The 14,404-nt window shown below is 38.6% G+C and overlaps 1 protein-coding gene across 1 annotated transcript in view; it reads right to left on the bottom strand.

Moving 5' to 3' along the window:
- LOC124796271 (nibrin) overlaps positions 1-14,404 on the bottom strand; it is a 163,207-nt gene that overhangs the window by 137,050 nt on the left and 11,753 nt on the right. Inside the window, exon 3 of the mRNA XM_047260384.1 lies at positions 1,357-1,523. Coding sequence (XP_047116340.1) covers positions 1,357-1,523 — 167 coding nt within the window. The remainder of the gene's footprint in view (positions 1-1,356; positions 1,524-14,404) is intronic.

Here is a 14,404-nt window from a genome sequence, read left to right as displayed (position 1 = left end):
TCCCCCTCTTACGTTCCATGCTTCACAAGAGTTATCCAGCAGGCCGGGATGTGGCCAAGCTATTTCTCCATAACATCCTCTCTTTCAGAAGCATTTTTCCCACTGGTTACTGGCAGGACTGAAGTTGTGGAAGCAGGTAGTAATGCTCAAGTAGATCAGCTGGTAAGTGCACCACCACTTAAGGAACAGTTGTCCTGGTACACATTTTTTATTTTCCAGGAAATTTAAGTAACAGTACTAAATAAAAGATTCTAGTAGCCATTACATGTAAGTTTGGGTCATGAATTTGGTTTGTTCATTTAACTGTTAATTAGTGATGAAGCAATTCCTAGTTCATCATGGGCACTATTTTCAACATCTTACTTTTGTGAAACGTGTGAGTGTTGCTTACTTTTATGTTTTCTTTCTCTATTCATAGTTGTTAGGTTTGAAGCACACAGTGCATATGTATTATCAGCATTGTCTTAGGAAGCAGAATGTGTTCTCTTCACACCACTCCTCTCCATTGGCTTGCTTTCTCCACACCTCACCTCCCCTTCCATTAGTGAACAAGACAGGTATAACAGATAGGAATCTAATGTTTGTGACCTGCCAAGTTAGTCCTACAGAAGTTTGATATGACACTGAAAACAGAGCAAGAATTTTTCTGGAAGAATATTCAGTCCAAGTCACGTTACGTATACAGTGATCTGTTGATGACTGCTGTCTGTATTGCATTTGACATTACATTTGAAGTTCCAGGTGAAATGGATATATTAAGTAATGTTATTAAAAGTGTGAAAATTTCTAACAGATGGAGAGGAAAAGGAATGAAGATTAGGGTTCAATGTCCCATTGGCATCAAGGTCATTAGAAATGGGTCGCAAGGTTGGATTTTTTCAAAGAAGGGAAAGGAAGTGGGTTGTGCCTTTTCAAAGAAACCATCCTGGTGTTTACCTGGAATGATTTAGGGAAATAACAGAAAACCTAAATCATGATTGTTGGATGCAGATCTGAATCGTCATCTTTCAATTTGTGAATCCTGTGTGCTAACCTCTGCAAACAAATAGAGAGAAAATCTGTAAAGCATTGAATTGGGAAATAAATAGAACTTTTCAGGAAAAAAGGAACTGCTGATACCCATCCATGTTGAAGAAACTGCCAGAAGAAACAAACTGTCTATGGCAGAATTGATGAATTAAAGGATAATCAGCATAAGAAAGGAAGTAAAATCAGACAAATGCGCATCAGAGGAACCAAAACTGAAACAGTAACTACAGATTATTCTACTAGTCCATAAGAACATAAAAATTTTAAAGTAACATGAAAGAATACTGGTAAAATATGTGTAACTATAGGCTATAAACAGAAACATACTTCCACAGATTCCACTGCAAACCAAACTGAATCTGATCCCCATCCGTAAGTATGAATGTTGAGTCAGCAGGTAAGGCTTGCTTCTCTCCACCTTGGGGGATTACTGATGTGCCGTACTTTGCTCCAGCTTCTATCAATTTTACAACTGGAGGCTTCTGAGGATTTGCCTGAAAAGTAAATGAAATTGCAGTAGTAAACTATCAGGAAAATGTATACATTAACCATTTATATTCACTGTATCTTATTGAAACCAGGCTCTGATTAGTATTTCCTCACTACACTATTTGCTATAGTTATAGTGTAATTTTTTATTTCCCCTTCCCCTCAATCCAGAAGAAGTGTGTGTATCTGGTTTCCCCACAAGACTGTGATATGGGCTTACATCCATTCTCCTGCAGCATAAGATTATAAAATCCACCACAAGTGTCATTCTTCTCACATCTCTTGGACAACAAATAAAGACCCAGTTCTGCAAATTACAGCATGTGTTATGTTTATCGGGAATGTCATCCATACCTCCTCGGCCTCCACCACTGTGTGATTTTCTACATGGGCATGAGCACTAACAAGCTGTCTGTCTGCACGAATAGCAACTGCCAAAATGTGGCCAAGAAACACTTGGGACACTTGACTGCAGAGCATGTTGTGTGACACACTGTGCTCGACTTCAACAACTACTTCAAAGGTCGTGGCATCTGGATTCTTCCCACCAACACCAGCTTTTATGAGCTGTGTGGGTGGAAACTCTCTCTGCAACATATCTTTCATTTCTGAAACCCCCTGGTCTCAAAAATCACTAGTCTCTCTCCTCCACCTGCCTCTACACCCTTCCCTGCTTCCACTCCAACCTCGTACACTCCACCTATCCTCTGAGTGCATCTGCTTAGTCCTTTCCCCTTCTCTGCTTCTATCCCCTTCATTCCCACCTCCTGTCCTTCCCCCCTCCTCCTTCTAGCACTGCCTCCCGACATTGCACCTATCAAGCCCACTGCCACCACCCTGCCCCCACCATACCACTGCAGGCTCCAACAGGCGGAACTGTGTGTGTGTGTGTGTGTGTGTGTGTGTGTGTGTGTGTGTGTGTGTGTGTGTGCATCTAACACTGTTGTTCCATCTTGGATTTTCAATTATTTGACCTGATATGTATTTATTCTACAAGGTGTCATCACCCATCTCCTGAGGTCTACCAGACCCTGAGAGCTTGTTAACAGCCGAGTTTTGCCACCTCTGTTATATTTTAGTCCAGGATAAGTATTCTGAGAAGCAGATCCATTATGAATTTTTTACCAGCAGCAATGCACATGCTGAGCAGCAAGAAGATAAGGAGAACCTGAAAAGGATGGTCTTCCTGCCTTTATGTTGATGATGTGTCATTTGGGACATGAAGATTTTTCAAGAAACAATTAGGGTGAAGTGGGGTAAGTGTAACCACATTTTGGCATAGTTCAACTTTGACACCAAATTGCCAACTTGTTATTGAAGATATGATTTTGAAATTTCTCATGCTTAAAGTTTGACTTATTGACTTTTAAACAATATACATTTTGGTTTTGAAAAAAAAAGTCACGTTTGCTAATTTTTACCCCTTAATGATGTCTCTGGTGATGAGTTAACTTTTGGTCCCAAGTAGATTTCACACTCTTAAACACTGCTACATCCACTGGCCGCAGGATGTGACTTGAATGAGGGGGCAGCTTTATTATTGTAATATCATTTTCAATAGCACTTTTAATCACACGGTCATCAATGTGTGTAGTGTGGCCATCATAGATTAGAAGGATAGGTCTATATGGACCACAAAATTTCAAAAAAGATTTTTCAAAATAATTTTAAAAAATGTCTGACTCCATCCACCCATTTACTGAAGCAGCATAGCAGGTTTCAGGAAAAGGAGGTTGTGGCGGTGGTGCCATCCAAGTGTCCCAGACATTCTTCCCCTTGAACGCTATTAAGGCAGGCAGCTTGTCCCCATCTGCATTACCACCAAGCAACACAGTGGTAGTTTCCCAAGCAGGTCCTGCTGTAATTCTTGAAGAGGGAGAATTAGTTTCACCAACAACTTTGGTTTTTGTTGGGTCTAGAGAGAAACTAGTCTCATCAACATTAAATATCTGCTTTGGTTTGTTTTCAATGTCTAAGCCTCTGAGTGTATGTTTCAGAATATCAAAATACCCCTCAATGATGAAAGGATCAGAGCCAGCTTTTTTTCGTGCATATTCAAGGGTCTGGGGCTTTTTGAGAGACAGTTTATGCCTTTTCTTGAACCCCAGGAACCAGTCTTCTCCAGGTATACAATTCTTGAACGGGTTTGGTATTTTATTTCTTCTTATGTACTTCCCAACCAATTCCAAAACTTCCTTCCTGCTTAGGCCCCACCCCCACTTTTCTAAAGTTGTCAGTCCATTTGCTAGTTGCTACCCTTTTTCATATGGGATTACTGTAGATCGTCCTTGAGAAACACTTTTAACACCACGAGAACCTTTTATGTGTTTCTGAAGTGTTGAGTAGGGTATTTGATATTTAGCACTAGCCTGATGTATTGTACAAATTCCTCTTTGTATATCATCAATTACACTGGAAAACTGTTCTTTTGTGTAGGAAGTAGCACGGTTAGTCTTCCTCTGGTAGTTCCTAACCATTTTGGCACTTTATGTTTCACAGATAAAACTTGGCCTACCACACTAAGTCACAAATCTGAAATAAAACAATTTAACAATGGGATAGATAAGTTATGAAAGATTAGGTTTACTCATGTGTAACTATTTTTTCTAAGAGAAATACATTCTAACTTTGCTGATGTGCCCTCAACAGCCCAACCTCTCAATACACCGACACACATATGAAAAGACAACACAGAAATGAATTATCATGCTCAACATTGTTGTCAGTCAAACAATGCTTCACATACTGTACTGTAATTGAAATTGTGGCATTCTTTACAGTTCTGTGTCATATTTTATAAAAGGAAACCTGGTTTAAAAATATAGTAGACTTAAATAAAAAAGAAAATACATCTCACACAAACTCAGTAGGCATACAAATCCAGCACATCAGGTATTCTGGTATCCATATGTACAGGAAGGCCAGTTTAGTTGATCTAAACCCCCCCCCCCCCCCCCCCGGTTACACTTGCTCCAGCCGATTGGTTACACTTGCCACACATGGGAAGAAGTTGGGGTAAGTGTAACCATGCCTGGCATATCAAGAGCTTTATAAGTAGAGTAAAACGAATCTCATATTTGAAATTATCATGCAAAAGTTAGTTTGTAACCAAAAAATTGTGCAGTTATCTTTAAAACTACAAAAATGACAGACCACCAAATTCTGAGCATGTCACTCACTCACAGAGTGAAAATGTAGACGTCAATTCAAGTCCAAAAATTAATTAGCAATTTATGTCAGATTTGACAACTTATGGTTAAATGTAACAAAGAAAGGAGTAAATTAACATGTGTGATAGGTCAGAGGTAAAAATACAGCTTCTTTAAGGCATCATAAGCTGTGGTTACACTAACCCCATGGTTACACTTACCCCACTTCACCCTAATTAAATGTGTTTTCCAATCTAAAGTGTGAGTGCAATCAATGTCGGGTTCTGTAAAAGATGATTCTGGTCTAAAAATTTCTTTTTATTTCATCTGTGTAGTTCCACAGGAACAAACTGAGGAGCAAGTCTCCATGGTTTTGAAATGGTTCAGTACATGAAATTAACATCAGAAAAACTAATAGTAAATAAAATAAAATCTTCATGGATCCTACGCAGATGACAAGCTGCTGAGTATATACTAGCATAATCAACAATATAACACAGGAATTTGCTTAATTTTTTCTAGGAACTCTCCAACATAATAGAACGAGTAAGCAATGAGAAAATTCTTCAACTTAAACTTGCAATTTCATTGATTACTGCTAGGATTTTTTAATTCTTGTGGTAGCTTTTTGAAAATGGATGCGGCGAAATACTGCATACCTCTCTAAACAAAAGTCAAGGCTGTGCAATCCAAATGCAGATTGCAGTGGAAGCTGCTTATTCTTGGGAATAAGTTTATATTGTTATCAACAAATGACATTAAAGAAAATATATATTGAGAGGCCACTTTCAGAATCCCTAAATTCCTGAACATTAGTCAATAGGAGGTTTGTGAACTTACACCACATATTACTCGAACTGCCTGTTTCTCAGCCAAAAATATGCTTTGCAAACAGAAAGAGCTACACCAGAATACAATACCATATATCATAAGCAAAATGAAAATAGCCAAATTGGACTAATTTTCCTGTTGAACTAACTCTTATTGCAGATACTGTTCTAATGGTAAATACAGCAGCATTCAGTTTTTGGACAAAATACTGAAGATGGGCTTTCAACTACAGTTTACCATCTACCTGAACATCTAAGAATTTGGATTTTTCACTTACTAATTACGTGCCCATTCTGTGTATTCAAAATGCCAATTTTAGTTGAACTGTGTGTTATAAATGGTAAAAACTGAGTCCTACTGTGACTTAGAATCAACCTATTTTCTACAAGCCATGAACTTATGCACTGAACTGTACTATTTAAGACATCTTTCAGTACTAAGCTAGTGTCATCAGCAAACAAAAATATTTCAGAATCACCTGTCAAGAACCCCCATCCCCCTTTTAACAATGCCCCAATCAGCCTATGTGTCATAGCCATTCTCATTACTATGATGAATGTCCTTCTTCTATCTGTTCTTAAACTATGAGAGGAAGCAATTGTGAAATATTTTGTGATTAACATAATGAAATGTCTTAGTTAAATCAAAGATGCCTAGTGTTTATGACTTTCCATTTAATCCATCCAGTTCCTCTGAGAGAAAAGAGAATATGTAGCATTTTCATTTGTTACATCACTTCTAAAACGAAACTGTAAATCAGATAGAAAATTAGGTGAACTGGAATGATCAAATACCCTTATATATACAGCTTTTTTAAAAATAACTATAGTAAATAATTTATGGCAGAGAAACAGATCTAAAATTGTCTACATTATACCTTCCACCTTTTTTATAATGTGGTGTTATGAATGGGTAGTTTAATCATCCAGGAAACTGACTGCTCCAAATGGATAAATCACAAGTGTGGCCAAGTAACCTAGGAGCACAAAAACCGTTTGTGGGAAATCATACATTGGACAGACAAGCCACACTGGTAAAGATAGATGCGAGGAATGAGGACTGTCACACCATGCAAGGTCAGCTGTTACTAAATACATCAAGGAATCTGGACAGGACAAGATCTTTTACCAAAAATCCAACATGACAGAAACTGTCAAAAGACATATAGAGAATGACTTAATCATCAAAATCAGTCCTATTGGCAATAAGACATCACTGTTTGCACAGAAATGAATCTCGTGAGAAGGCACCATAGGGCTCAAAGTCATAATGAACAGGTTGGACACTAGCAACTTGGCTGAGTGCACAGTCTGAGGTCTGCAGGTTGCAACCAGGCCTTCTGTGCCACACAGTGTAAGGTGAGTGGTTTGTTTCCCCAGCAGGGACCTCTGATTGTCTGTTTCCTGTCAGATGATTTTACAATCCCCACGCCTCCTCTGTGCATCTGCACTTTTCCACAAGCTAGCATATAGTTTGGGTCACCACTACAGCTCCCTGCAGATGCACCTATAGAAGACAAGCTACTGCCTCACTGAAATACTGTGCAATTTCCACAATAACATACAACGTTAATTATGTTAGGACAGCTCCATACGGCAAAACAGCATAATATCTTCGGCTGCAAACAAATTGATGATTGTTGCTTCTGTTTGAATTCAGAGCATGTGAGAGCAATGTCATTAGTTGTTGTTGTTGCTGTTGTGGTCTTCAGTCCTGAGACTGGTTTGATGCAGCTCTCCATGCTACTCTATCCTGTGCAAGCTTCTTCATCTCCCAGTACCTACTGCAGCCTACATCCTTCTGAATCTGTTTAGTGTATTCATCTCTTGGTCTCCCTCTACAATTTTTACCCTCCACGCTGCCCTCCAATACTAAATTGGTGATCCTTCGATGTCTCAGAACATGTCCTACCAACCGATCCCTTCTTCTAGTCAAGTTGTGCCACAAGCTCCTCTTCTCCCCAATTCCATTCAATTCCTCCTCATTAGTTATGTGATCAACCCATCTAATCTTCAGCATTCTTCTGTAGTACTACATTTCGAAAGCTTCTATTCTTTTCTTGTCTAAGCTATTTATCGTCCACATTTCACTTCCATACATGGCTACACTCCATACAAATACTTTCAGAAAGGACTTCCTGACATTTAAATCTATACTCGATGTTAACAAATTTTTCTTCTTCAGAAATGCTTTCCTTGCCATTGCCAGTCTACATTTTATATTCTCTCTACTTCGACCATCATCAGTTATTTTGCTCCCCAAATAGCAAAACTCCTTTACTACTTTTAAGTGCCTCATTTCCTAATCTAATTCCCTCAGCATCACCTGACTTAATTCGACTACATTCCATTATCCTCGTTTTGCTTTTGTTGATGTTCATCTTATACCCTCCTTTCAAGACACTGTCCATTCTGTTCAAATGCTCTTTCAAGTCCATTGCTGTCTCTGACAGAATTACAATGTCATTGGCGAAGTTTTTATTTCTTCTCCATGGATTTTAATACCTACTCCGAACTTTTTTTTTGTTTCCTTTATTGCTTGCTCAATATAAAGATTGAATAACATTGGGGAGAGGCTACAACCCTGTCTCACTCCCTTCCCAACCACTGCTTCCCTTTCATGCCCCTCGACTCTTATAACTGCCATCTGGTTTCTGTACAAATTGTAAATAGCCTTTCGCTCTCTGTATTTTACCCCTGCCACCTTCAGAATTTGAAAGAGAGTATTCCAATCAACATTGTCAAAATCTTTCTCTAAGTCTACAAATGCTAGGAATGTAGGTTTGCCTTTCCTTAATCTTTCTTCTAAGATAAGTCGTACGGTCAGTATTGCCTCACGTGTTCCAATATTTCTACGGAATCCAAACTGATCTTCCCCGAGATTGGCTTCTATCAGTTTTTCCATTCGTCTGTAAAGAATTCGCTTTAGTATTTTGCAGCTGTGACTTAATTAAACTGATAGTTCGGTAATTTTCACATCTGTCAACACCTGCTTTCTTTGGGATTGGGATTATTATATTCTTCTTGAAATCTGAGGGTATTTCACCTGTCTCATGCAGCTTGCTCACCAGATCGTAGAGTTTTGTCAGCAATGGCTCTCCCAAGGTTGTCAGTAGTTCTAATGGAATGTTGTCTACTCCGGGGGCCTTGTTTCAATTCAGGTCTTTCAGTGCTCTGTCAAACTCTTCACGCAATATCATATCTCCCATTTCATCTTCATCTAAATCCTCTTCCACTTCCATAATATTGTCCTCAAGTACATCGCCCTTGTATAGGCCCTCTATATACTCCTTCCACCTTTCCGCTTTCCCTTCTTTGCTTACAACTGGGTTTCCATCAAAGCTCTTGATATTCACGCAAGTGGTTCTCCTTTCTCCAAAGGTCTCTTTAATTTTCCTGTAGGCAGTATCTATCTTATCCCTAGTGAGATAAGCCTCTACATCCTTACATTTGTCCTCTAGCCATCCCTGCTTAGCCATTTTGCACTTCCTGTTGATATCATTTTTGAGATGTTTGTATTTCTTTTTGCCTGCTTCATTTACTGCATTTTTATATTTTCTCCTTTCATCAATTAAATTCAATATTTCTTCTGCTACCCAAGGGTTTCTACAAGCCCTCGTCTTTTTACCTATTTGATCCTCTGCTGCCTTCACTATTTCATCCCTCAAAGCTACCCATTCTTCTTCTACTGTATTTCTTTCCCCCATTCCTGTCAATTGTTCCCTTATGCTCTCTCTGAAACTCTGTACAATCTCTGATTCTTTCAGTTTACCCAGGTCCCATCTCCTTAAATTCCCACCTTTTTGCAGTTTCTTCAGTTTTAATCTACAGTTCATAACCAATAGATTGTGGTCAGAGTCCACATCTGCCTCTGGAAATGTCTTACAATTTAAAACCTGGTTCCTAAATCTCTGTCTTACCATTATATAATCCATCTGATACATTTTAGTATCTCCAGGGTTCTTCCATGTATACAACCTTCTTTCATGATTCTTAAACCAAGTGTTAGCTATGATTAAGTTATGCTCTGTGCAAAATTCTACCAGGCGGCTTCCTCTTTTATTTCTTAGCCCTAATCCATATTCACCTACTATGTTTCCTTCTCTCCCTTTTCCTACTGACAAATTCCGGTCACCCAGGACTATTAAATTTTCATCTCCCTTCACTACCTGAATAATTTCTTTTATCTCATCATACATTTCATCAATTTCTTCGCCATCTGCAGAGCTAGTTGACATATAAACTTGTACTACTGTAGTAGGCGTGGGCTTCGTGTCTATCTTGGCCACAATAATGTGTTCACTATGCTGTTTGTAGTAGCTTACCCGTACACCTATTTTTTTAATCATTATTAAACCTACTCCTGCATTACCCCTATTTGATTTTGTATTTATAACCCTGTATTCACCTGACCAGAAGTCTTGTTCCTTCTGCCACGGAACTTCACTAATTCCCACTATATCTAACTTTAACCTATCCATTTCCCTTTTTAAATTTTCTAACCTACCTGCCCGATTAAGGGATCTGACATTCCACGCTCCGATCCGTAGAACACCAGTTTTCTTTCTCCTGATAACAATGTCCTCTTGAGTAGTCCCCGCCCGGAGATCCGAATGGGGGACTATTTTACCTCCGGAATATTTTACCCAAGAGGACGCCATCATCATTTAATCATACAGTAAAGCTGCATGCCCTCAGGAAAAATTACGGCTGTAGCTTCCCCTTGCTTTCAGCCGTTCGCAGTACCAGAACAGCAAGTCCAGATCAGTCAATCATCCAGACTGTTGCCCCTCCAACTACTGAAACGGCTGCTGCCCTTCTTCAGGAACTGCACGTTTGTCTGGCCTCTCAACAGATACCCCTCCATTGTGGTTGCACCTAAGGTATGGCTATCTGTATCGTTGAGGCACGCAAGCCTCCCCACCAACGGCAAGGTCCATGGTTCATGGGGGGGGGGGGGGGGGGTGTCATTAGTGCCTGAACTAAATAAATACATGACTAGCATGTAACAACATGATCAAAAGAGTAAGAAACATAATAAATCATGGAAAAGTTGAAAATGAGAATTGTTTGAGTAGTAATTAAGTATTAACATCTGCAAAATTAGAATGGTTGGTTGACTAAAACCATCTTAATGACCATTTTTGGAAATTTCAAGTGGTTTACTGGTTGTGTGTGTAAGTTTTAAATTATAAAGGTGTGTAGTTCTATCACAAGTTGGTCTTACAATTTTTTCTGGCGGTTAATGTTGTGATGTTCCCCTACAGTAATGCACCATTGGTAGGATTTCATGTAAAGCTGTGTATATCCCTACATAGTGCTGGGTGAAGTTCTGCTCAAGTTGGAAGAAGAATGAGGCATATCTGTACAATGTATGAAGTAATAAACCCTAGTTAAGCACGGTAGCATCCAAACAACGCCCAAGTTAAAGGTAACTTAACCCCCAAAGAAAGTAGTTTCCATGCTCACACACAGTCAACTGGTGGTACTATATACAATTGGCTGGTAAAAGAATGTAGCATTTTATTTAAATTCCCCTAGTGCAGGAATCATTTATCCAAAAATAACAACATTTTATAGAATTGTTAACACAAGATGTGTATTACATTTAAAGGATACATGTTATCTTAAAATGAACTTTCAATATGTAATAGTTTGAAGTAATCTTCTGAACATGGTCTTACACCACTGTCCCTTCTAGTGAGTTTTCAGCAATTCTGTTACAAGAAGACACTTGAAACTTTCATGCACTTCTACATCTGTCATTTCAATGGCTTGGCAAACAATAATGTATTAGGCATTGAAATATTCACAGGTATTCTGTATATTTTCATGTACAACTTCACACATATTTTCTTCTTCATGTAATTTCTGATTTCTTTCAACTCGCCCACTTCCTGTAAAATGTCTCAGTAATGTTTCAGCACTGATATACATACATTTCGCTGATGGAATAGTATTGCCTACTGTCAGTAAGTGCCAGAGCAATGCTGGAGACTGTGGCTGCCACATACGAGGTCGGGTTACCACCAGTGCCAATGCTCAAGATAAGAAAAGTGTATGGTTACAGATTCTGGAAAATCGAAATGTAAATCTGAATCAAAACAAAAAAGCAATCTGGGAGCATGATTAACCTGCATAGCAGTCTAGTAAATTAACACGACAATATCTGTTTAGTTGTTTGGCAATGCCAATATACGTGACTGTGAATGCAAACTGAAATAGGACTTTTGTTTTTAGAATCCCTTCACTACTATTTTTAGCCCCTCTGTTTTGTAAATCTGAATAAAAATCACTTGTTTCTCTTTTTAAATTCTGTCTACTGCTGTTTGTTCACACACTGCACACCCCACAAGTCACTCACATTTTCAGGAGACTACTCACTTTGTAGAACTATAACGAAACTTCCTGACAGATTGTCCCAAACCAAGAACGTTGCCTTTTTTGATTGTGCTCTTGCTGACTATGCCATGTGGGCAAAGTCCAAGTCCCCATCTCATAACATTAACCTGCCGGTACTGCAGTGGATCTGTATGATTGGCCCTCAACCTGCCAGGAGATATGAGCGGAAGCAGAGTCTCCGTCCTCCCCCCCTTCTTGGTGGGGACACCCCTTAGCTGTTATTGTTACTGGCTCAATCGGATGGACACTCAGCATTTATTTTCATATGCTGAGTTGCTAATAATAGTACAATATAAGGGACTAGATGAGCTGTTAACTCAATAGGACATGAAATTTGCAAATATAGCAGAAAGTAAACAATATTCAAGATTTTACCAGAATGCTTCCAGAGAGGAACATTTCTTGTGTGTGTGTGTGTGTGTGTGTGTGTGTGTGTGTGTGTGTGTGTGTGTCCTTTAGCATGGTACAAGAGGATGTTATGTATTTATGTAACAGCAAGGAAAGTTGCTAAACGAATAATTTGATTTGTGGGACAAAGCCTTCCAGTTGCCAATTAGATGCATGGCTATACCTGGACTAAAATTTGGAGAATGCTATGGGAGAGATCCCCTCGGTGTAGTACATTTCACCGCTAGGCCTTATGTGATACACCAAAGCTCTAAAGCAGAAGTTTGTCTACCTATATTGTGTCTGACTGAAGAGAAATTGGCATTGGTTAATAAGGGAACCAAATGTCCTGAACAAGTCCATGATCATTGTCGATATTCTTATGTTCCTTTAATCTTAATTAAAGACCTGATGTTAACAGTAGCTGAAACAATAAAATATATAAAACGTGATCTAGACAACTTTATTCACAAAAAATGGTCAGATAAATTTTAACGTGATTGGCATATTTTTGTTTTTTATTTACTTTAGTGGGTGATGGATAGGTCTCTATTGTGTCCGAAAAGTGTCATTATGGATAACTGTAATAATTCTATGCATGGTTCAAAGGGATACATTTTGTGGAAATAAAATGATTCTAGCATACCTTATTTACATTCTTACAGATGGCACACCTAATATATACTTATGTAATGTGTTTCTTGCACTCTGGATCATTAGACATGAGTAGAAGATCAGAGGTCATGAAATTATGAACCACAAGAGGAATATAATGAAACATAGAGAGCCATCTACAGTAATGATTAGAACACGCAACCTAACACTTATGGAAAGACAAGAAAAAATACAGATGCGTCAACAGTAAGAAAACAAGGTGTCTCCAGATCTGACCGTGGGGTAACAAAATTAGTATGATGCTTAAATAGATAACAACATTTTAAGGAAAAGATAGACTTCTACTTACCGCAAAGATGACACAATAAGTTGCAGACAGGCACAACTAAAAGACACTTACACATTAGCTTTTGGCGGCAGCCTTTGTCACAAAAAGAAACACACACACATTCATTCACACAAGCAATCACACCTCATGCACACATAACACACAAAGCCAATGGATTCTGGTTCAAGCTGCCAGAGATGATGGTCACATGTGCATGAGGTACACTGGTCATGTATGCATGGGGTTGCTTGCTTGTGTTAATGAAAATGTGTGTGTGTTTGTCTTTCTTTTTCTGATGAAGGTTGTGGCCAAAAGCTTTTGCGTAAGTGTCTTTTAATTGTGCCTATCTGCAACTTAACGTGTCAATTTTATGGTAGGTAGCAATCTATCATTTCCTTACTTTGTTGCTATTCCAACCTGGAGTTTCCATTGTTTAAAGAGACAGCAAACTGGAACTGCGTGCATTATCAGAAATGTTTTTTTATTTATTTTTTGTTAATAGTAAATGTCAATGAATGAAGAAAATTATAGAGACATAGTTATACTGCAGATAACTTTTGTGTCAGAGTTTGATTGTGTAAACAAATAATGGGAATAATCTTTAATTCAGGTGGAGGATGGCATCAGTACGTGGCAATTAAGCGAATAATGAACATAACTGGCAGGAAATCTGTCTGAGAAATGAAGGCCTTGATAATTCAGAAAGACAATATAACCTGTAGTCTGGTTACAAATATGGTAAGAATTGTTAACACCATAGAAATGGAACACATATGTTGAAGAGCAGGTAGGACTAATGTGAATATATACACCAGCTGACCAAAAGGATCCAGACACATATTAGTTGACATTAATTGGGGGGGGGGGGGGGGGGGTCCACCCTTCACCTTCATGACAGCTTAAACTCTGCTGTGAACACTTTTAATGCAATGTCTGATTGTCTGTGGAAGAATGGCAGCCCATTCTTCCTCAAGAGCCAAAACCAAAAGTACAGATACAGAATAATGATCAATAATAATAACATCTCTGATTATTTCACTGACTATTTGGTTCACTGGACTTTGAACTTCCAATTACAAATTCTTAAGCTAAAACACATGAGGATTCACTTTTCTTGAAGAAAAAGTTTTATGTACACTCTGGTGATAAGGCTGAACCTAAAGATGACTCTGAAG

Source organism: Schistocerca piceifrons, chromosome 4 (assembly GCF_021461385.2).
Source record: "Schistocerca piceifrons isolate TAMUIC-IGC-003096 chromosome 4, iqSchPice1.1, whole genome shotgun sequence".
Lineage (NCBI taxonomy): Eukaryota > Metazoa > Arthropoda > Insecta > Orthoptera > Acrididae > Schistocerca > Schistocerca piceifrons.
Note: the sequence above shows the minus strand (reverse complement) of the source record. Positions and strands in the feature narration are given on the sequence as shown.